The sequence below is a fragment of the Chrysemys picta genome, chromosome 12 (assembly GCF_011386835.1).
Source record: "Chrysemys picta bellii isolate R12L10 chromosome 12, ASM1138683v2, whole genome shotgun sequence".
NCBI classification, from domain to species: Eukaryota; Metazoa; Chordata; order Testudines; family Emydidae; genus Chrysemys; species Chrysemys picta.
Genome location: NC_088802.1, coordinates 11735530 through 11756700, shown reverse-complemented (window position 1 = coordinate 11756700; position 21171 = coordinate 11735530). Strand labels below are relative to the sequence as shown.

General features: G+C 50.8%; 1 protein-coding gene across 1 annotated transcript; it reads left to right on the top strand.

The window, feature by feature from the left end:
• The first annotated feature begins 6214 nt into the window (after positions 1 to 6214).
• LOC135974979 (zinc finger protein RFP-like) lies at positions 6215 to 17453 on the top strand. Its single transcript, XM_065564695.1, has 7 exons — positions 6215 to 6933; positions 9352 to 9447; positions 9989 to 10219; positions 11669 to 11691; positions 12405 to 12520; positions 14716 to 14775; positions 16186 to 17453. Exons 1-7 carry the CDS (start codon positions 6517 to 6519, stop codon positions 16698 to 16700), a joined length of 1458 nt encoding a protein of 485 aa, XP_065420767.1. The 5' UTR covers positions 6215 to 6516; the 3' UTR covers positions 16701 to 17453.
• Positions 17454 to 21171: the final 3718 nt, after the last annotated feature.

The following is a 21171-nucleotide window of genomic DNA, read 5'->3' as shown; positions in this document are numbered from 1 at the left end:
ACAGCAAGAAAATAACAGGAACAGCAGCACTGTGACCCTCAGAGCTGAGTCAGGGGCATAAAGTCCCTAGACAATGCATGGGCATCACAGGCACCTTATAGTGTGATTCAGAAAAAACAGCTCACTAGGCAGGGAGCCAGCTAAGCTAGACAAGGGGAGATGCTGACAAGGGGAGGGCTGTCCTGAGCCCTTCCCCCCTCACAGACAGGTGCCTAAATCAGGTCTGCAGAGGCACATCTATCTCTGCTTAGGAACCCACAGATTGGAACCCAGCATCTGGAGTTTCTTGCTGGACTGAGGTAGGCACCTGCCTCGCTCCACACAAAATGTGTGTGTGGGGGAGGAGGTGGTCTTCGCGATGTCACCCACCTTATAACTTTTACCCTCTCTGTGGTTAGAGCACTCAGCTGGTATGTGGGACAGGAAAGTTCAGTTCTACCAACGAATGTGAGTACCAACCTCAGGGCAAACAGTTACAAACCAAAGCACAAACCCCATGCAGGTTGTGAGTTCTGTATTTAGATTTCAATAACAGGTATCAAATGTGAATCCCTCGATCAGTATAACAGCCTGAACGTGGCGTCACAGACCGTCCCCTTGAGTACTCCTGTCTATCTGGCTGTTTTTCTGTCTCCTCCCCTGCTGCATCTCCCTGCCCGTGCTGTTGGGGCTACCACATTCCCAGCAGCAGTCAGGGAAGCTCCTGCACACAGTTTCTCTGGTTAAAGCCACCAGCTGCTCTATCCTGGCCAAAGAGAACGGTGGAAGACGTGGAACAGGAGACAGCCTCTCCCCTGATCCGGAAAAGCCATGAATAGAAACCTTCCCACCCCAAGGCAAAGGGAGCAGGAGGTGGGACCACTTATGGCAGAGCCTCTCCCTCACCCAGAGACAGGAAAGAGCCCCCCTCAGCCCAAGGCAAAGGGATGTGGCAGCCCTGATGGGGAAACCTCTCAATTCATGTCTCTGAATTTAATATTTCACACATGTAGAAATAGTCACCACAACCCACCTGGTCAGAGTTAAGGGTGTTTGGATGCTGGGCACTGAGAAGGTTTCTGTCAGGGCCGGCTCTAGGCACCAGCAAAGCAAGCAGATGCTTGGGGCGGCACATTTGCAGGCAGGGCCGGCTCTAGTTTTTTTGCTGCCCCAAGCAAAAAAAATTTTGGCTGCCATCCCTGCTTTTTTTGGCTTTTACACATGTTTGCACTTTGCCGTTTTGTTTTGACTGTTTAAAATTTTTAAAAAATGAAAACCGAGAATATGTAGTTAGTGAAATAAAACAATTTCCTACTAGTGTAATCTTAACATTTAATTTTAACAAAAAGGGCTGGTCTACGGAGGGGGCGGGGGGGTCGATCCAAGATACGCAACTTCAGCTACACGAATAGCGTAGCTGAAGTCGAAGTATCTTGGATCGAATTACCTGGGGTCCATACGGCACGGGATTGACGGCCGCAGCTTCCCTGTTGACTGCACTACTGCCGCTCGCTCTGCTGTAGTTCCGGAGTTGACGGTGAGCGCGTGTGGGGATCGATATATCGCGTCTTAACGAGACACGATATATCGATCCCGGATAAATCGATTGCTACCCGCTCATACGGCGGGTAGTGAAGATGTACCCAAACACAGTTACAAACAATTTGAGTTCAACTATACACTGTAATGAAAAACGTTAGTGTCTTCCAGTTTCTCATATATTAAAAGAATTTATATGAACTGAATTTTTCTGGTTTTTATACTTGCATAGTCTTTTAATAAGTCAGTGAAATCTTAATTTTTTTCAATAGTACTTCCAATTGAAGTTAATGCCAGTCCTGACATAGGATTTTGAGACATGGTGGACCTCAAATAATTTTTTAGTAATTTCAGTTTTGAGAAACTGCGCTCACCAGAAGCCACTGATACTGGTAATGTTAAAAGAATGTGTAATGCCACAGCAGTGTTTGGAGTGAAAAAATCATTTCTTGCTATAAATTCTAATACTTTTAGAGGAGAAGTTTTAGGACTTATTAGCTCAGATAAAACTATTAATTCATCATACAATTCTACTGCATCAATGTCAGTAGCGTTATCAGTACTGAGCGCTAAATGTAGGTCTTGGCACTGCTTCATGAGGTCTTCTTTGGAAAACTGATTTTTAATATTTCCAATATCGTATAAAAATTCAAAAGTTTCACAATGACCATGCAACTGACAAAATCTTTCTTCAGTGGAAGTTATAGCTACATCCAAAATACAATAGAAACATTCAACTTTAAACCTTTCGTTTGGATCGAGAATAGGATCATCATGAGCCTCATAACAAAACCTGTCTTGTTTTTTTCCGAGGACGAATGAATTGTTGAGGTGCAAACATTGGTTCAAAATCAAGATCCTCTGCTATTGTTGTTGCTTCTTTGACAGTTTCTTCAAATCCTTCATCTGAACGGTATTTTTTTAAATACTCCAGTGTTTTATTCAAAATCGTCTTTGCCTCAGATATGTCTATGGTTCTGTTATGCATAACTTTGCTGGTCAAATTAATTTGATTTAGAATATTGTGCCAAATAACCGTGTAACATGAAAATTGAAACTGCATCATTTTCTGAGCCAATGTTTCAGCTTCATGTCAAAATGAAGGATCATACGACAAGTCCTGGCTTATTTCGAATAGTGCATCGTAAATCTCTCCTGATGAATATTGGAATGGTCTAATAGCTTCTATCCTGCTTTCCCATCTAGTTTGACTCAGAGGTTTAGGTGTGAGTTTTTGTTCAAGATGCTTCTTCAAGACTGCCCAACGGTGTGTGGAAGGACTAAAAAAGTTGTAAAATGCTTTCACAGTGATAAAATATGAAACAGCATCTTTAGATGATTTGGCGGCATCACTGACAACCAGATTGAGCGAATGCACATGGCAAGGAATGAAAAAAGCTCGATCATTTAAATTCAATATTCTTTGCTGTACACCTGTATGTCGTCCTCGCATGTTTGAGCCGTTATCGTACCCTTGGTCGCCCATATTTTCTAAAGGTATTCCATAGTGTTCCAATCTCTGTAGAATTACATCTGTAAGGGCTTTCCCAGTAGTTTCGTTTACTGGTATAAATTCTAGAAAGTGTTCACAAATTTTCACTTCTGCATTTTCATCAATTTTCAGAAATTGTAAACTATTGACATTTGCTCGGTTTTGCTCAGATCTTGAGTACAATCAACTATAATTGAGTAATATTTGGCATGTTTCAAATTCGATAAAATTTCATTACGCACTCCATTAGAAATTAATTCTATTACTTTATTTGGTGTATTTTTACCCAAATAATGGGTGTGAATCTCTCCATCTTTCACTCTTCGTACATGCTCAGCCATAACATTATCAAATTTTGCCAATAATTCAACCAATTTAAAGAAATTTCCATTGTTATTCTCATATAAAATATCCGAGGATCCACAGAATGCGAGGCACTGTTCGGCTAGGATATTAATGATTGCCAGTAAACGTTCCAACACCACTTGCCAACGTAGAATTTCTGAATTTAGTTGACGTTGCTGTACCGAATCGATTGTTGTACCAGTACGTAATCTGTTTGACAGCTCAATCCAATGTGTCAATGAGCGTAAATGATTTTTTGATGTTTCATGTTCTTTCAAATGCTGATACAAATTTCACCAGTCATTAAAACCTGCAGTTGCCAGAAGACTGTCCGAGTTACAGAACAGTTTGCAGCAAAAACAAAAAACTACATCTTTGGTCTGTGAATACACTAACCACGATCTATTAATTTGTTCCCCATTTTTCATTTTTGTCTACATACTGGATGGCATAAATTGACGATTCAACTGATTAAATGGATATTCAAATGTAGGATCTAGTTTTGAAGGACCTTTTTTCACAATAACAATTCGCATTGTATCAGTAATTATTGTCGGCCATATACTTGGATCCGATCCTATGTCAGTCTCTCCTCCTTCCAATAATTGTTTTTCAGTTTTAGATTTGTATAACAGTTCTTCATTGCTGGACTCTTCAGCTGAAGTAGTAAATCTTTGGATGGATTGTGATTGTTTGTCTTTATCAGTTAGCGAAGATAATCTTTTATCAGATTGTTGTTCATCTTTATCAGTTGATAAAGGTAATCTTTGGTTCGATCAGTCTTCATCACCTTCAATGCATTGCTTAGAGCTTTCTCCTTGATAGTCAATTTTTTTAAAATACTTTTTCTGATCCTTTTTGCCATTTCTGTCTTTGTTGCCGGTAAGCAGTACCAGAAAGTCATTTTCATTTTTGTTCTGGCATTTTAGCCCTATAACCACTGTCACCGACGCGAAACGGAAATTAGCATGAATGGCGCCGATAGGGCAGCACAGTACACACACGTAATCGTGATTTGAGTGACTGTCACAACGTGACATGATATTTTTCACGTCACACTCCTATTGCACTACTGTACTTGCCGTAGGTAAGGCGCTAGTCATTGGGGTGTGAGAGCTCCCCACGAGCTCGAATACACACTGGACCCAGCCCTGCTGGCGTTTTCCCAGCGCAGAGGCCGCCCAGCGGGCATGCAATGGAGAGCGCTCTCAGGCTGGAGGAACCAAGGAAGAGGTGCTGGGCTTCCTGGACAGATTCTGCCCCTCTCTGCCAGGTTGCTCGCCCCCTGCAGGAGGAGAGGCAGAAGGAGACTCCAGGCACTGGAGTGCTGTGAGGGGCTGGGGAGGGAGGCAGCATTCTCTGGGGCTGCAGCAGGCAGAAGGTCCCCAGGGGTCCCGGGGACCCTCCCGCCTGACCCGACTCTTACCTTGCTGTGGATCTGGCCGGAGGTGGATTCATCTCCGGTCACCGCCGCTCCCAGGGCCAGGGATTGGGGCTGCTGCTGGATCCTAGCCCTGCTCATCCTTGGTCTTTGCCTTGGTCCCGGCACGTGCTGGGCTCAGCCCAGGTTGCCACTCTGCTCCCCTCTCCCCTCCCATGGCAGGAGGTTGAGCAGAGGGGAGGAGGAGTCAGAGGCGGGGACAAGCTGAGGAGGAGCGGACCGCCGGGGCGCCCTGTTCCCCCATCCTCTGCAGCCGGGGCAGGGCCGTGCTACCGGCTTCCGCCTGGGGGGGGGTGGCCGCTGCCTGCAGGAGAGCGGCGCGAAGAAGCCAAGGAGCAGCCCATCCTCTGAAGCCGGGGCAGCGTTGCGCTACTGGCTCCCACTGCTCTCCTGCTGTCAGCGGACACCCCCCAGGCGGAGCTCATAGCGCGGCCCTGCCCCGGCTGCAGAGGATGGGCCGCTCCTCGGCTTGTTTGCACCACTCTCCCACGGGCAGTGGCCACATCTCCCTCAGGCAGGAGCCGGTAGCGCGGCCCTGTCCCGGCTGCAGAGGACGGGCCGCTCCTCAGCTTGCAGGGGCGGGGATGAGCTGAGTAGGAGATGTCTGTCCTCTGCAGCTGGGGCAGGGCCGCGCTTCCGGCTCCCGCCTGGGGGGTTGATCGCTGCCCGCGGGAGAGCAGCGGGGACATGCTCCCCACTTAGTCGGCTCCCTGCCTCGCTTCACCCTGTGGCAGAACAGGCTGGTTACCGCCCCCCGGGGCGGTCAGGATCCAGCCCAGGACGCTGCTTGAGGTGGGGCCCCAGTGTTTTGCCACCCCATACATTTTGCCACCCTAGGCACCTGCTTGTTTAGTTGGTGCCTAGAGCCGCCCCTGGTGGTGGGGGAGGCATTGGGTTATTGCCCTGGGGGAGCTGCTGGGGGAGAGAGGAGATTTACCTGCTCACAAACAATTTTAACAGTTCTAAAGCTTCAACTTTTGGAATATCAGTGTCTAGTGTCATTAAATACACTTCTACCCCGATATAACGCTGTCCTTGGGAGCCAAAAAATCTTACCGTGTTATAGGTGAAACCGTGTTATATTGAACTTGCTTCGATCCACTGGAGTGTGCACCCCCCCGCCCCCGGAGCACTGCTTTACCACGTTATATCCAAATTCGTGTTATAGCCGGTGGCGTTATATCGAGGTAGCGGTGCAGTTCTGGTCTGACCAAAATATTGGCTGATCCCCCATAATTTCCCACAACCGTGAAAATTTTAATTGGAATGAAATGCTTAAAACCCAGATTTTTCTGCAACTGTGAAAGTTTAAATCAATAAATATAAAAATTGCTTAAAATAAACATTGTCAAAATTATATATTATAAAAAAAATTCTGCCAAGCCTGACTATTCCGCCTTAAACACACAGCTACTGCAGGCTCATCCTCACAGGAGGATGCCTCAGTGACCCTCCCCACCAGCACAGGGGCTGATTGCAGGCAAGGAGCTCCTTTGGGTTTTAATTATAGGCTAATTTCACTGAAAGTTTCCTGTCACAGGTGTGACTGTACATTTTTTCACTAAAGCCTCCAGGGGTGAAATTGGTTGGGTCCTTCCTGCTCAGCAAACAACAGGAGTCATTTTCAGAAAAGGAAACACCCCCTTGCTGCTGCAGGCGGGGCATAGTGTGAATTCAGGAATTTGAAACAAAGACTGTTACAAACTGCCCAGAGGGAGCCATGGCTGCAGAGAACCCCGTGGAAAGTCTCCAGGAGGAAGCGACATGTCCAATCTGTCTGGAGTATTTCACAGAACCTGTCACTCTGGAGTGTGGGCACAATTTCTGCCGAGCCTGCATCAGTCAGTGCTGGGAGGGATCCGATACATCCACCTCCTGCCCTCAGTGCAGAGAAACTGTGCAACAGAGAAACCTCAGGCCCAACAGGCAGCTGGCAAATGTCGTAGAAATCGCCAAGCGGCTGAGTTTACAAGCAGCAAAAGGAGCAGGAGGGGACGGGGTGTGTGAGAGACACCAGGAGGCTCTGAAACTGTTCTGTGAAGAGGATCAAACCCCCATCTGTGTGGTGTGCGACAGATCCCGGGCTCACCGCACTCACACGGTGGTTCCCATAGAGGAGGCTGCCCAGGAATACAAGGTAGGGAATTGCTGTCAAATGTAATGGGTTAACTTTTGGGTTTTAATTACAGGCTAATTTCACTGAAAGTTGCCTGTCACGGGTGTAACTGATCACTCAGCTCTGTAAAGTCTTCATTGTAAGGGAGATGCTTTAAGAAAATTAATGATCTGGCAGTGTGGCAACAGAGGCAAAATATCAAATCTTGAAAGCAGGATCTACACCCCCCCAGAAGCCCCGCTCACTCCATACCCCCCCTCCATTGCTTGCTCTCCCCCACCCTCACTCACTTTCACCAGTCTGGGGCAGGAGGTTGGGATTCAGGTGTGGGTGTGGGCTCTGGGCTGGGGTCGAGGAGTTTGCAGTCTGGGAGGGAGCTCTGGGCTGAGCCTGGGGCAGGGGGTTGGGGTGCAGGAGGGGGCTCCGGGCTGGGGCAGAGTGTTGGGGTGCAGAAAAGGGTACAGGGTGCTGGCTCTGGGAGGAGGGTCAGGGCTGGGACAGCGGGTTAGGGTGCAGGAGGGGGTATGGGATGCTGGCTCCAGCTGGGTGGCACTGACTTACCTCGGACGGGTCACGGGCAGCAGTGCAGTAGTGCTAAGACAGGCTCCCTGCCTGTCCCAACCCTACGCCACTCCTGGAAGGGGCCAATGTGCCCCTGTGGCGGGCATGTGGCTCAGCGCACTGCCCCATTTTGCAGTAACCACTCCTGCAGCTCCCATTGGTCACAGTTCCCCATTTCCGGCCAATGGGAGCTGCGGGGGTGGTGCTTGCAGGCAGGAGCCACGTGATGAGAACCCTGCCCCCACCCCAGGCTGCGGGGGCATGCTGGCCACTTCTGGGAGTGCTGTACAGCTGGGGCAGGCAGGGAGCCTGCCTTAGCATGAGCGGGCAATCCTGCTGCGCCGCCGGAGATCGCGATCAACTGGGAGACTCTCCAGGATCGACTAGTAGATCGCAATGGACTGGTAGGTGACCACTGGTCTAGCTAGATAAAAGATGGGAAGTGAAACTGAGGCATAAAACAGGGCAGCGAGTTGCCCATAGTTACCCAGCATGTCAGTGACAGAGCTTAGCATAGTACCCAGATCTCCTCAGACCCAGTCCAAGACCCGAACCACTTTGCCATGCTGACAGCTGAGCATCAGTCCCACCCAGTGATGAAGTGTGTACGTTAGGTGGGTGAGACACCTTGATAAAGGTCCCAGGCCCAGCAGGGAGAGGTGGTTTCTCACTGGGATTCTGAACTCCCGTATCGCTCCATGAGGGATTAAACTCAGATGCTGCCGGCCTGCAGTAGAGGAGATCACTGGGCTAAACAGTGTGTGGGACCCTGAGCACCTTCAGTACGCACACAAAAGGACTCCAGACGGCTCAGGTCCATGCCAAGTACCACTGGGATTAGACTGGGTTGTAGCAAAACCAACCACAGGCTGGAGCTGACCGGTGCCAGTTTGACCTGTTCTGTTGTGTACGTGGGCAAGGACCAGCCAAAGTGGTTCCATTAGTCCCACCAGGCAGCCTTTTGAAATCTCCCAGAATGCACTGCTTCTGGGATCTTTACCAGGGAATGGAACCGTGGGGCATCTGCCCAGGGGGCATTACCATGGAAAGGGTTTAGGACAACACTGGGGCAAACCCCAACCCGTTCTTTATACAAATCTGCATCATATCTAATTAGGGTGGTCACTGAGGCATCCCCAGAACATTGGACATGCCCACGCCTGCCTGCATGGGCCCATCCTCACCAGTATCAGTCACCCTGTGTGGGCCCACCACTGCTTTTTTCAGTGTGCCACCCACGTGCATCATTCTGTATGAAGGTGCCACGCCCACCGGTGTCCTCCTGCATCCTCAGTCTCCTCCTCTCCCTTTTGCAGCAGACAAAGCCACGTCCAGTGCTGGGTCCCTACCGGACAGGGATAGTGCTCCACAACACTGGAACTGCGCAGCTTCAAACCAGATGTATGGCCTCTCGGCATCTCAGGGGGTTTGCCCTGGTGCTTAGACTAGCTCTGCCCAACCAGTGCAGTCCCTGGGGGCTTCAGGGCTGAAATCCCAGCCCATATTGAAACCCTGGTGGCTTCTGGGATTTGTATCACTTTGTTTGTTAAACCTCCTACAAAACAGGGTTATTGATTCACCCCCATGTGACTTTGGTGCCCTGTTATGCGCTGTACCACTAATCAGTTCACAAATACCAGTAAAGCTTGCTTATAATTGAAATCTCTAATTACTAAAAACACTGAACCGGAATTGGTAATGAGTCTGACTGTGACACGCTCCCAGTCTCCATTAATAAGGTTTCATCTCCTTGGTGGTCCTGATGTCACAAAGTGATTAGAACCATAGTCATCTTGGGTTTTGGGTGGAAAAACACCCACTTTCAAGCACCTCTCCACTATCCAGATGAAACCTCGCAAATAATTTCTGTTTCTCCAGGAAAGAATCCAGGCCCATTTGAAGACTCTGAGGGAAGAGAGAGAAAAGCTGCTGGGATTGAAAGTGACTGGAGAGGGGAATAGCCAGGAGTATCTGGTAGGTTCCTGTTGTTATGAACCAGAAGGGACTGGCAGTGGAAGGTCTGTTTGGAGGCAGACTCCTGTGTGGCCTTGGTGAACATGGGGTTATATGTGTGTTTCTCCACTGGATTGCTGAGTTTGATTCATGTGAAGACAAGCCCTAAGCTTCTCTTTCAATTAGTGAGTCTAGCCCTTGTGGCTTGCTCAAAAATCCTCCCCAAGTGAACAGAATGTCCCCGTGAAGTGCTGTCCACTGTGTCTAGACATTTTGTGCATTTTTAAAACTGGTGTCTCTGTCAGTGTAGTGCTGAGTCCTGCCTCCTGCTGCTCTGGGTCTGAATTTCCAGAGACCATAAATAACAGAATATGCTGACCATGACCGACATGGAAATATCCCTTTCAGAGGGCTACTGGGGCCAAAGGGGAAGGTATGAGAGAATCTCCTGCCTAGTACACACAGGGTAGAGTCAAATGTCAGAAACCACACTCAGGTTTCCATGAAAGGACCCCGGGCTCCATCCATGTTTCTGACCAGCCCTTGCCCTATTTTCATACAGAAACAAACACAAACCGAGAGGCAGAAGATTGTGTCTGAATTTCAGCAACTGCGGGAGTTCCTGGAGGAACAAGAGCAACTCCTGCTGGCCCAGCTGGAGAAGCTGGACAAGGAGATTGTGAGGATCCAGAATGAAAATGACAGTCAACTCTCCGAGCAGATTTCCCATCTCAGTGAGCTAATCAGTGAGCTGGAGGGGAAGTGTCAGAAGCCAGCAAGTGAATTCCTGCAGGTGAGACTGAATGAGAAACATAGGTGGGTGCTCCAGGACAGCCAGCTCTCCCCCTCAGTGCCACCCACCATCAGCCTGCCGATCAACTCCTCTCCCTTCTTCCAGCACCATCTGCCTGCTGCAATCAGTTGTTCCACTGTGTGCAGGAGATACTGGGAGGGAGGGGGAGGAGCGGGAAGGGAGTGTGCTCATGTTAGGACTCCCTCCCAACTTTGAACTCTGGGGTTCAGATATGGGGACCCACATGAAAGACCCCCAGTCTTATATTCCACCAGCTTAGGTTAAAAACTTCCCCAAGGCACAAATTCCTTTCCTTGTCCTTGGACTGGTATTGCTGCCACTACCAAGTGATTTAAACAAAAATTCAAGGACGGGTCACTTGGAATCCCTATTCCCCCCAAATATCCCCCCAAGCCCCTTCACCCCCTTTCCTGGGGAGGCTTGAGAATAATATAGCAACCAATTGCCTTTAATGTAAGTACTGACCAGACCCCTATCTTTAGGACACTAAAATCAATCAGGGTCTTAAAAGAAGAACTTTATTATAAAGAAAAAAAGTACAAGAATCACACCTGCAAAATCAGGATAGAAGGTAACTTTACAGGGTAATAAAAAGATTTAAAACACAGAGGACTCCCCTCTGGACTCAGCTTCACAGTTACAAAAACAGGAATAAAACTACCTCTTAGCATAGGAAAAATTCACAAGCTAAAACAAAAAATAACCTAACGTATTTCCTTGCCTTAGTTAGAATTTTTGTAATCTTAGATGGATCATTTCAGGTAGATTTTCAGGAGATGTTGTACCTGCTTGGTCTATCTCTCCGTCAGGAGAGGAACAAACAAACAGAGCCCATACAAAACCTCCCCCAACCCATCACATTTGAAAGTATCTGCTTTCCTTATTGGTCCTTCTGGTCAGGAGCCAACCAAGTTATTTGAGCTTCTTAACCCCTTACAGATAAAGCGATTCAGTACAGCTGCAAGGAGGTATTTTATGTTACTCTTTCCTTTATATTTATGGCAGCTCACAAGAGGAGGCAAAGAAGAGACAGGGTGGGGGTTGAGTGGGAGCGGGAAGAGTTGGGCTGCGGTGTGGCATGGGGAAGGGGTGCGGTGGGGGTGGGGCATGGGGTTGAGCACTCCCAGGGGCAATTGGAAACCAGCACTCATCATTAGAAACATGCCAGACCCCCACACAGGGAGGAGTGGGCTGCTGAATCATAAGCACTGGAGTCCAGCAGTTGGAGATCTCAGTGTAACTCGGCGTGTGCATTGCTGACATCTGAGTGAGTATTATTCTTAGCAGAGTCACAGAGGTATGAAAGATGGAAAAGCCCCATTAGCTCAGGGAATCAATGGCCCTGGGGCCAGGGCAGGGTCTCTTCCCTGGAATCCCCTGTGTGTGTGTTAGAGGGGACTGAAATTCTTTTGTCTCTCTCTCCTCTAGGATGTCAGAAGCACCTTGAGCAGGTATGTGGCTCCCTCACACTCCACAATGCTGGGAAAGAGCTTGATGATGAGGGTAGCACCACATCTCCCCAGGGCTCTACAGGAAAATGTGTGGGAAGATCACATGTTGGATACAAATCTCTCTGATCAACTTCATCCTGGGGTGCTTACTCTTGTACAGAAGACTCTGGAATTCTCCATTCAGTGGGAAAGACTAACCTCAAGTATTTTGTAGAGATCTCACATCCCTGGGGGACAGACTGCCTCAGGATTGATAAACTATAGGCCTGTCACTGCTGGGGCAATGGTCACTATTCAGCCCAGGGCAGCAGTTTTCAAGAGTCTTTCCCCATCTGAGGACTGTTTGAAGACCTGTGTGGAATGAACAGGGGAGGGGGTAGTTGGTGTCTCAGTCTAGTTCCTAGAGGCAGATTTCTACAGCACTTCACCTGGGAACCTCCTGTTCCTCAGAGCATGGAGGGCAAGGAGTGACTTGGCCATGGAGACTCAATTCCCGTTTTGTCCCCAGAGCTGATCTCTCCAGACCACCGTTGAAAAATATTAATGACCTTTGAAGGGAAGGTTGCATGGCCATGGGCTGTGTTGCAGCTGCTCTGAGGCTGGGAGAAGTTGAGGAATTCTAACTCCAGGCCCATTAGAGCAGTGACTCCCTAACCAGAATTTATAATGAGTCACACAGTGAAATGTAATCCCGTGAAATTGTTTCTCTGCAGGTGTGAGATGGGGAAGTTCCAGCAGCCAGAGGAGATTTCTCCAAAACTGGAAGAGAGAGTCAGTGGTTTCTCCCAGAAAACTATTGCGCTATTGGAGATTCTGGGGAAGTTCAAAGGTACCTAGAAGGGATCTAGGGATGGAAATTTGGATGAGCCTCTGAGAAGAGAATGGTGCTGATCAATTGGTTCATACTTGGATGAGGCTGTTAAATTAAGAAATGACTCAAAGACTTTAAGGCCAGAAGGGACCATCGTGATCATCCAGTCTCACCTCCTGCACATTGCAGGCCACAGAATCTCACCCACTCCTGCAATTGACCCCAACCTCTGACGAAGTTACTGAAGTCCTTAAATCATGATTTTAAAACTTCAAGTATAACAGGTTGAGCACTCACTGGTGAGGCGCGTCCTGCTGGTCAGTCCAGGAATTAGCTCTCCAGCTCCAGAGCGCCCACTGCTGGCCAGTGTTTCTCCTGCCTCAGGCCCCCCATGTCCCTCCTGAACCCAAGTGACCCATACCTTGGGGTTCTGCCAACAGCAGTACCCCCACACTCTGGGTCTCCCCTCCCAGGGGAACCCCAACCCTCTATACGCAGCTTGCCTCAGTAGCTAGTGCCAGTCATCATCTAGCCCCCTTTCTCTGGGGCAGCCTGCAGTCCACAATGTCCACTCATCATTGGCAAGGGGGTTGGACTTGCTGCCTTTCTAGCCCCAGCTGCCTCCCTGCAGCCTGAGTACCGTCCCTGACTCTTCGCAAGGCCTCAGCCTGGGGACTTGCCAGGCCAGAACTCCCCATCTCTGCCTGGCCCGGCCCGGCCCAGCCCAGCGCTGCCTTGTGTAAGGTACTCTGTACTCCCAGGCAGCCCTGCAGTAAGACTCTTGCCTGCCTACCTTCCAGCCCTTTTATCAGGGTCAGCTGTGGCCTAATTGGGTGTGGCCCCAGCTGTGGCTGCCTCCCTAATCAGCTGACCTCAGCTGCTTTTCACCTTTTACCTCCTTTTATCCCAGGAACAGGGTAACTGCCCCGCTACACAAGTTACTGAGAATCCACCATTGACTCTAGCTTAAAAGCAACTGTCCTGTGCCCCACGCTGCAGAGGAAGGCAGGGAAAAAAGCCCCAGGCTCTCTGTCAATCTGACTGGGGGGGAAATTCCTTCCCCACCCCAAATATGGCGGTCAGTTGGATACGGAGCATTTTGGCAAGACCCAACAGCCAGACACATGGCAAAGAACTCTCTATAGCTCAGAGCCCTCCCCATCTACTGCCCCATCACCAGCCATGGGGCACATTTCTCAAAGGCGGATCCAGCCCATCACTGTGCTCTGGTCCCATTTGCAGCTAGTCTGGGCCAAATGGCCTGTAGGGAAGGAGAAAGCCCCTCCCCCATGATCAGGGATCCCTCCAGTACAGGCGCCTCTTGTGCCTCCTCCCCAGCAGCTGCAGACACAAGGCGTGTTCCTGAGAGGGCTGGGAATGGGGTGGGGGTGGTGAGCATGGAGTGGAAGAGGGAGGGGGTGGACGAGGGATAGAGGGACATGGGCCGTGTAAAGCTGGGCCTCTGACACTCTGCACGCTGGGCAAGACTCACGGGGCCCATTGTCATCGGGATGTAACTCTGGCTGGCTTCAGAACTTCCTCAGCCTGTGCCAAGGTCTGCACCGGCCCCTGCAGCCACTGAACAGCAGAGTCACAAATGGCCCCTCCCCTCTCTCCTTTAGCCGGTACAGGGGGGAATCGGACTCATTGAGCCAACGTTCCCCCCACCTCAATTTCCACCTTGATAAAATGGTTTTACTATTATTTCTATTTCTGCCTATGGAGGACAAGGCCCCGCTGTGCTTCTCTCTGTAGAGATGCTGAGTAAACAGATCCAACAGCTCACAGTTAGAGCCACAATTTAGGAAACTCTCAACATACCGTTAGTGTCAAAGGGACCAAAGTGGGTAAAGTTACTTTTATGCCAAAGTCTTTGTACGATCTGGGTTTAGGTTACGACAAAAGGCAGCAAGTGAATGAGACAAACCAACTGGAGTCTGGAGGGTGGGAGGGGATGATGAAGGAAAAATAAATCTCACTTACAGATTGTCCTGGGATGGTTGTGAAGCTGCAAGGATGCTGGCTCCATTGCTGAGAGATGCCTGATTGAGAGGGGAAATGGGTTTCAGACCTTTTTATATTAAATACCTGAGTGTATCTCTGTGCCTCTCTGTCTGTTTCTCTGTCATAATTATAAAACATTTTTGGAGTGGGGATGCTGTTATAAATATGAAAGTCTGAAATCTCGCCTCTCTTCTCCTTTCTCCCTCCAGACACTCTGCCCTCTGAATTGGAGAGAAAAAGGGGAGAATCATTTGGAGCACACAGACAGGGTGAGTTTGCAGGTGAAGATTGCCTTTAAATTATGAGAAAATTCTAGTGAAAACATCTTCATGAGATTGTAGCTAAAGTTACCAACCAAACTGACAGTGACCATGACACACACAGCCTAAAAATAACACATTAAACGGTAAGGAGATCAAGGGGACAATGTCCCCCCTCCCACATATACCCTTTTAAAAGTGGGATGACCAGGACACTTTTCAGCATGGGCATAGTTTGGGGGAAGAGGACCACATTGCTCCCCCACACTGCAAGCCTTGGGCAAGCATGGAGCATCGTGGGCAGTGTCTGTGCTTTGGGTAGGGCAGCTGATAAGCTCCTCTGTGTGTAGCACAGCCCGTGCCCCGTGGCACCAACCTCTCCCTGGTGCTGGCCTCTCTCAGTGGCCCCACCCCTGCTCCTCTTTCCCTAAGTCCCTGGCCATGCCAGAAGCCAGAACCGGGCTGCCATCCAGGGACTGCATTGGGGAGCCCTAGACCCTCCACCTGTGCAGGGTGGTGCACCCTGGGGAGCGGGGACATGGGCCGGTGGCTGCTCCCAGAAGCCCATGGACCCATGTCCAGGGCAGGTGGAGTGTCAGGGGCTCTCTATAGCGGGCAAGTCTCCCAGCCTGGCCAGGGGACAGGGCCTCAGTCAGGGCCACGGAGGGGGCGGGGACACAAAAACAGTCCTGACACCAACCTTAGAGCTGAGTTCATGCCCATTCTGATGAACAGAAACACTCTTAACTGAGTCACTCATGAACAGAGCTCTCTGCCACATCCCTCTGCTTTGCCCCGGTGCAGGGGGTCTCCCCTTTACTCTTCTCCAACATCCTGCCTTTCCTTTGGGCAGAGCTGGGCTCTCCCATTGGAGCGGCTCATTGCTTCCTGGATTGGGGAGATGCTCTTCCTGTGATGCCGGCAGCTCCTCCCTTCTCTCTGGGCTGGGGATGGGGCTACCCCACCCAATGCCACCTCCTATGCTCTGGTCTTAAGTGGTTCTTCCCCAATACTGCACCTTCCTCTCTGTTCCCTGGCCTGGGAGTGGCGGCTGCATTAGGGGAGGGAGCTTCTTTCTGGGGCTTAAAGCTGGTACCTGCCACTTCTGCTCCCTCAATAATAGCTTCTGACACCTTCCTGGCTGTGTCTTTGCTGCTGGGAATGGGGCACCATCAGTAGCGGGATCTGGGAGCCGAAGCCTCTGTGATAAATGAGAAACTAATGAAGTGGGACCCGTTACAAAGACTGTGGAGCTGCAGTGACATCTCTGCTCAGTCTCAGGTGCCCAGGACAGAGGCAGCTCCCTGGGATCCAGGACTGTCCCAGCCAGAACGGGGCTGCTGGGGAGTGTGAGAAATGGTCCCATCTTCCCCCAGGGCTGAGCTCTGCCCCTCATGCTCTGATTCTCTCTCTCCCCAGTGAATGTGACTCTGGATCCAGACACGGCTCATCCCCAACTCATCCTGTCTGAGGATCGGAAAAGTGTGAGATGGGGGGGCACACGGCAGCGACTGCCCAGCAACCCTGAGAGATTTGACATTCGGCCCTGTGTGCTGGGCTGTGAGGGATTCACCTCGGGGAGACATTGCTGGGACGTGGAGGTGGGGGGTGGGGGATACTGGGCTGTGGGAGTGGCCAGAGGGTCTGTGAGGAGGAAGGGACGGATCAGCCATAGCCCTGAGGGGGGGATCTGGGCTGTGGAGTGCTGGTGGGGTCAGTTCCAGGCTCTCACCTCCCCTGTGACCACCCTGCCCCTGAGCTGGTTCCCCAGCAGGATCCGGGTTTGTCTGGACTGTGACCAGGGGCAGGTGACATTTATCGATGCTGGTGACGAGGCCCCGATCTTCACTTTCCCGCCGGGCTCCATCCCTGGGGAGAGAATCCGACCCTGGCTCTGGGTGTGCCAGGGATCCCAGCTCAGCCTGTGTCCCTGAAACACACAGCTGAGGGGAGAATTGGAAATCATCCTCTCTTGCCTCACACACCCCAGTCTCTGACCCTGCAGGACTCCCATCTACCCAGTCTCTGGCTCCTCATCTCTATGGCCCCTGGAAGCACCTCCCCCACCCTCTCTGCAGCCCCAGGGATGGGAGGGGGGAAGAACCCCTGGACCTGCAGGAGGGGCCCTGAATGGCAGAGGTGAGGGCTTGGCAGGGGGCAGAACTAACAGCCCAGCTGGGGACAGGCAGATGAGGGGGTGGCAGGGACACAGCATTGATCAATCAGGGTTTGGGGGGTTGGGGAGAAGCAGCAGCAGCAGGGATCTGTGTCCTTAGATTTCACTGGGGGCTCCCAGCCGGGGATCAGCAAGAGGGGAAGGGATAAGATCAGAGAAAGAAGAGAGCAGCCAAGGGGGGTGATCTGTGACAGGGAGGAGAGATACAGGAAAATAAACAGGGATGGGAAGTGAGGGCTAGAACAATAATGAATAGAAAAGGAGAGTATGAAAGGAAAGGGAACGTGAGCTTGATGGAGAGATTTATTACGTGTCACTGAAAGTGAGACTGTAACTCATTAATTCCCTATATTAATTCCTGGCCATTGGTGCTATTTTAATGCCATAAAGAAAACTGTTCTCAGTAGCTGGGGATCTCCTTGCCGTGCTGCGGTTATTAAAGCTCCTTCTTAGCTCCTTTTACTTTTTTACTTTCCAGCTACTTACTGTAAATAAACCATTACAAACAATTCTTCCTGTTTGTTCCACTTTAATGTTCCAGCTACAGGTGCTGGGGGCAGCATCATGGGATTTGCTTCTGACTGGGTTGTGTCCCCCCAGCTCCCACAGGGAATATTGCGCCTCTAGGAAGTGAGTTTGCATTTTCCAGTGTGATGTGTCACTAACCAGCCTGTGCTCTGTCTCTGTCCTGTGCACACCCATGTCAATCAGGAATTGCTCAGCTGTGCTCGGCGGAGAGGGGACTGGTTACACAGGGGGTAATCCATGAAGGGACTCGGGTGTTGCAATGCTGAGAATCACAGTGAGTAATTTTTAGGCAGCAAGAAAATCACAGGAACAGCAGCAGCACTGTGACCCTCACAGCTGAATCAGGGGCCTAAACTCCCTAGACGAGGGGTCGGCAACCTACGGCACACGTGCCAGACACGGCACGCGAGCCGATTCTGAGTTGCATGCAGTTCCCTGCCACGGTCCCGGCCCCCTGCCCCACTCAGCCCCCCTGCCCACCGCTCTCCCCTGCGGGGGCAGGAGGCAGAAGCTTGGTTCCGCAGCAGCCAAGCTTCCCCCTTCACTCGCTTCTTCCCCCTGCGTGGTGCTTTCCAGCTCCTCCTCCCCTCCTCCTCCTCCTCCCCCTCCCTGCACCAATCAGCTGATGGCCCTAGCGAGGGGGCAGGGGAAGGGCGGCAACCTGCTCACAGCTCCGTAGAGGAGGCAGAGAGACGTAGGGACAAAGCCTGGGGGAAGGGGTTGGAACAGGGCATATCCCTTACAGCCCCCTGCCCTGAGCCGCTTTTGCCCTGCACCCCCACAACCCTATTCCTCTGCCCTGAACCCCCCCACACACACAGCTTTCTGCCCTGACCCCTGAAACACCCACCCCCAGGTCTGGGGTCCTGGCCACAGGCCCTACTCAGCCCGCTGCCGGCCTAGGTGAACAGACCCCCAGGCTGGCAGTGGGCTGAGCAGGCTGGTGGCGTAAGATCAGCATTTTAATTGAATTTTAAATGACGCTTCTTAAACATTTTGAAAACCTTGTTTACTTTACATACAGTAGTTTAGTTATATATTATAGACTTATAGAAAGAGACCTTCTAAAAATGTTAAAATGTATTACCGGCATGCAAAACCTTAAATTAGAATGAATAAATGAAGACTCGGCACACCACTTCTGAAAGGTTGCCGACCCCTGGTCTAGACAATCCATGGGTAACAGAGGCACCTTACGATGCAATTCACAAAAGCCACCTCAGTAGGCGGGGAGCCATGTAAGCTAGCCAATGGGAGATGCCAACAAGGAGTGAAGGGTTGTCCTAAGCCACACCCCTTTCACGGATCTAAATCTGGGCTGCAGAGGGGTGTCTGTCTCTGCTTAGCAACCACAAACAGAAACCCACCACCTGACGTCTGGGGCCTCCAGTCGCGGCAGCTGCCAGTGCCTGGTAGTGGTGGTGGTGGCTGGGAGCCCCAGACCCTTTGAAATCACCCCAGCAGGCTGCAGGGCTCCTAGGCGCCTGCGCTGGATGGGTGCAGTGGCACATTAGGGGAAGGAAAAGCCCTAAACTCCAGCAGGAGCTGCACTGGCCAAGGGTGGGTAGAAGAAGCCCTGGACTCCGGCAGGGTGGGGTGGGGGGCAAGAAGATGTGGGACTGAAGCCCCGACCCCCCTCTGTGCAGAGATGGCCTGAGTCCCTCTCTCTCCCGTGCCCCCTGCACGGAGCTGGCTCTAACTCTCAGGCTGTGGAGAAATTCAGCCCAAATCTACTCACCTTGGTATCTCCGTTTCCCCCCTCACCACACAACCATGAAGGGATTCAGCCTAGGAGGCATGGTCAGCATTAGCCCCATTTGGCAGGTGGGATCTAGGATACACAGAGGTGAAGTGACTTTCCCAAGGCTAAGCAGAGAGTCAGTGGCAGAGCAGAGAACCAAACCCAGCACACCTGAGCCTCAGGCCTGTGTCTTAACCACTGGGACACCCTTCCTACCCGAGGAAGGGGAACCTCCTCTGCCACTTTGAGTGAGTTGGTGGGAGCGGGCACAAGACAGAGCCACCAGGAAGTGGGGGAGCAGAAAGACATGAGGGATAGCTCTGTGGTTTGAGCATTGGCCTGCTAAACCCAGGGTTGTGAGCTTAATCCTTGAGGGGGCCATTTAGGGATCTGGGACAAAAAAAACTGTCAGGGACAGTACTTGGTCCTGCTAATGAAAGCAGGGGACTGGACTTGATGACCTTTAAGGTCCCTTCCAGCTCTATGAGATAGGTATATCTCCATATATTATTATTATATAGAAAATGGACATGGGTGGGAAGCAAGAAGGGGGAAACATCAGGAAGGGGAGCAAGGACTTAGCAAAGAAACAAGAGCAAGGGAAAGGGGAAGGGAGAGGGGAAAAACTCCCCACTGCTTGTGTCTCCCATCCACCTTCTTCCCACAGCCATCAGTGGCCCACAGCTCCCAAACAGGCCCTAAGCAGGGGTGAAGCACAGAGACTGGGGTGTTAGTGAAGACAGCGTGTAGCTGAGGGTGATGATTTTAATACACTGTAATTCATGATAATGTAATGATGTAGTTCATTACTATTTTAATAATGATGGCATTGTTAGGATACCAGTGATAGACACACATTCAATAACTAGAGTATGAAAGAAGTGTATAAATATGCTGAAAATTGTCAGTTTTGGGGACAGGCTGAGCCCCCCCAGACACACACATCTCACCCTTAAGGCAAGAGGGGGCAGAAAGGAGTGAGCAGTGGGTAGGAGGAGGCTGTCAGGGGAGGGGACCTGAGGGAGGGGGCAGAGCAGGGACAGGAAGAGGTGGAGTGGGGTGAAGTGGGGGCTTGGCCTTGGGGAAGGGGGAGGAGCCGGGATGGGGCACCCACCAGCACAACCAAAAGTCAGCACCTATAGCACATATGGGTGGTACCAGCGTCAGCAAAGGCAGCCGGGTGGGCATGTGGAAGCCCTGGCCATGCCGGAAGAGCGCGCCCAGCAGGGCAGCCGGCAGCTCGCTGAGCACCAGCCAGCACAGGCGCAGCACCCCCCAAATGTCAGGCGGACGGATTCCACGTGAGCGCGGCTTGTTCACGTGGGCACCAGCGGGGACCCATTGACTGTTCTGCCCTGGGGCCCAGAATTGCTGTAGGCGGGTCTGGGGGGTCTGTGCTCATGTCCCGCTTGGGGCCCACAGCCTGGCTCCATGTGCATTCCCATAGCTTGTCCTCTGTGTCCGTTTCCCTTTCTATTCACTGTGCTGTGTTAGATCAATGATGACACTCATTTAGGGGATTTCCTTGGGTAACTGATAGAGATTTATGGTCTGAATTCTCACTGGCACAGCACTGCCAACCCCAGGCATTTAAAAATCTTAAATCAGGCCAGACCCCCAAATCATGAGATTTAATAATAATAATAATAATAAATAGTAAATATTAGTATTATTTTATTTACCTTTTGGTTTCTCAGAGCTTTAGACTGTACTCAGGGCCCCCACATGGGGGGGAAGGGTACACTTTACCAGGGTCCGGAGACCCTGGGGGCCCAGCCCGGGCTGCAACCCCCATTACCATGTGTGGGAGGGGGCCTGAGTTACAAGTTTGTACTGGGCCCAAAAAAATTATGCTTGAGCCCTGACTGCACTGAGGTGAAATTTTTATATTTTTTTCTGCAAAAAAAAAGAGCTAGATACTTCCTTTATTTAGAAAACAAAAGCTGAGAGTCTCACCTCT

Coding starts and splice junctions, on each gene's coding strand:
- LOC135974979 (XM_065564695.1), top strand. CDS start 6,517: ATGGCTGCAGAGAACCCCGTGGAAAGTCTCCAGGAGGAAGCGACATGT. Junction 9,448..9,988: donor GGAATAGCCAGGAGTATCTG/GTAGGTTCCTGT, acceptor ATTTTCATACAG/AAACAAACACAAACCGAGAG. Junction 12,521..14,715: donor GATTCTGGGGAAGTTCAAAG/GTACCTAGAAGG, acceptor TTCTCCCTCCAG/ACACTCTGCCCTCTGAATTG.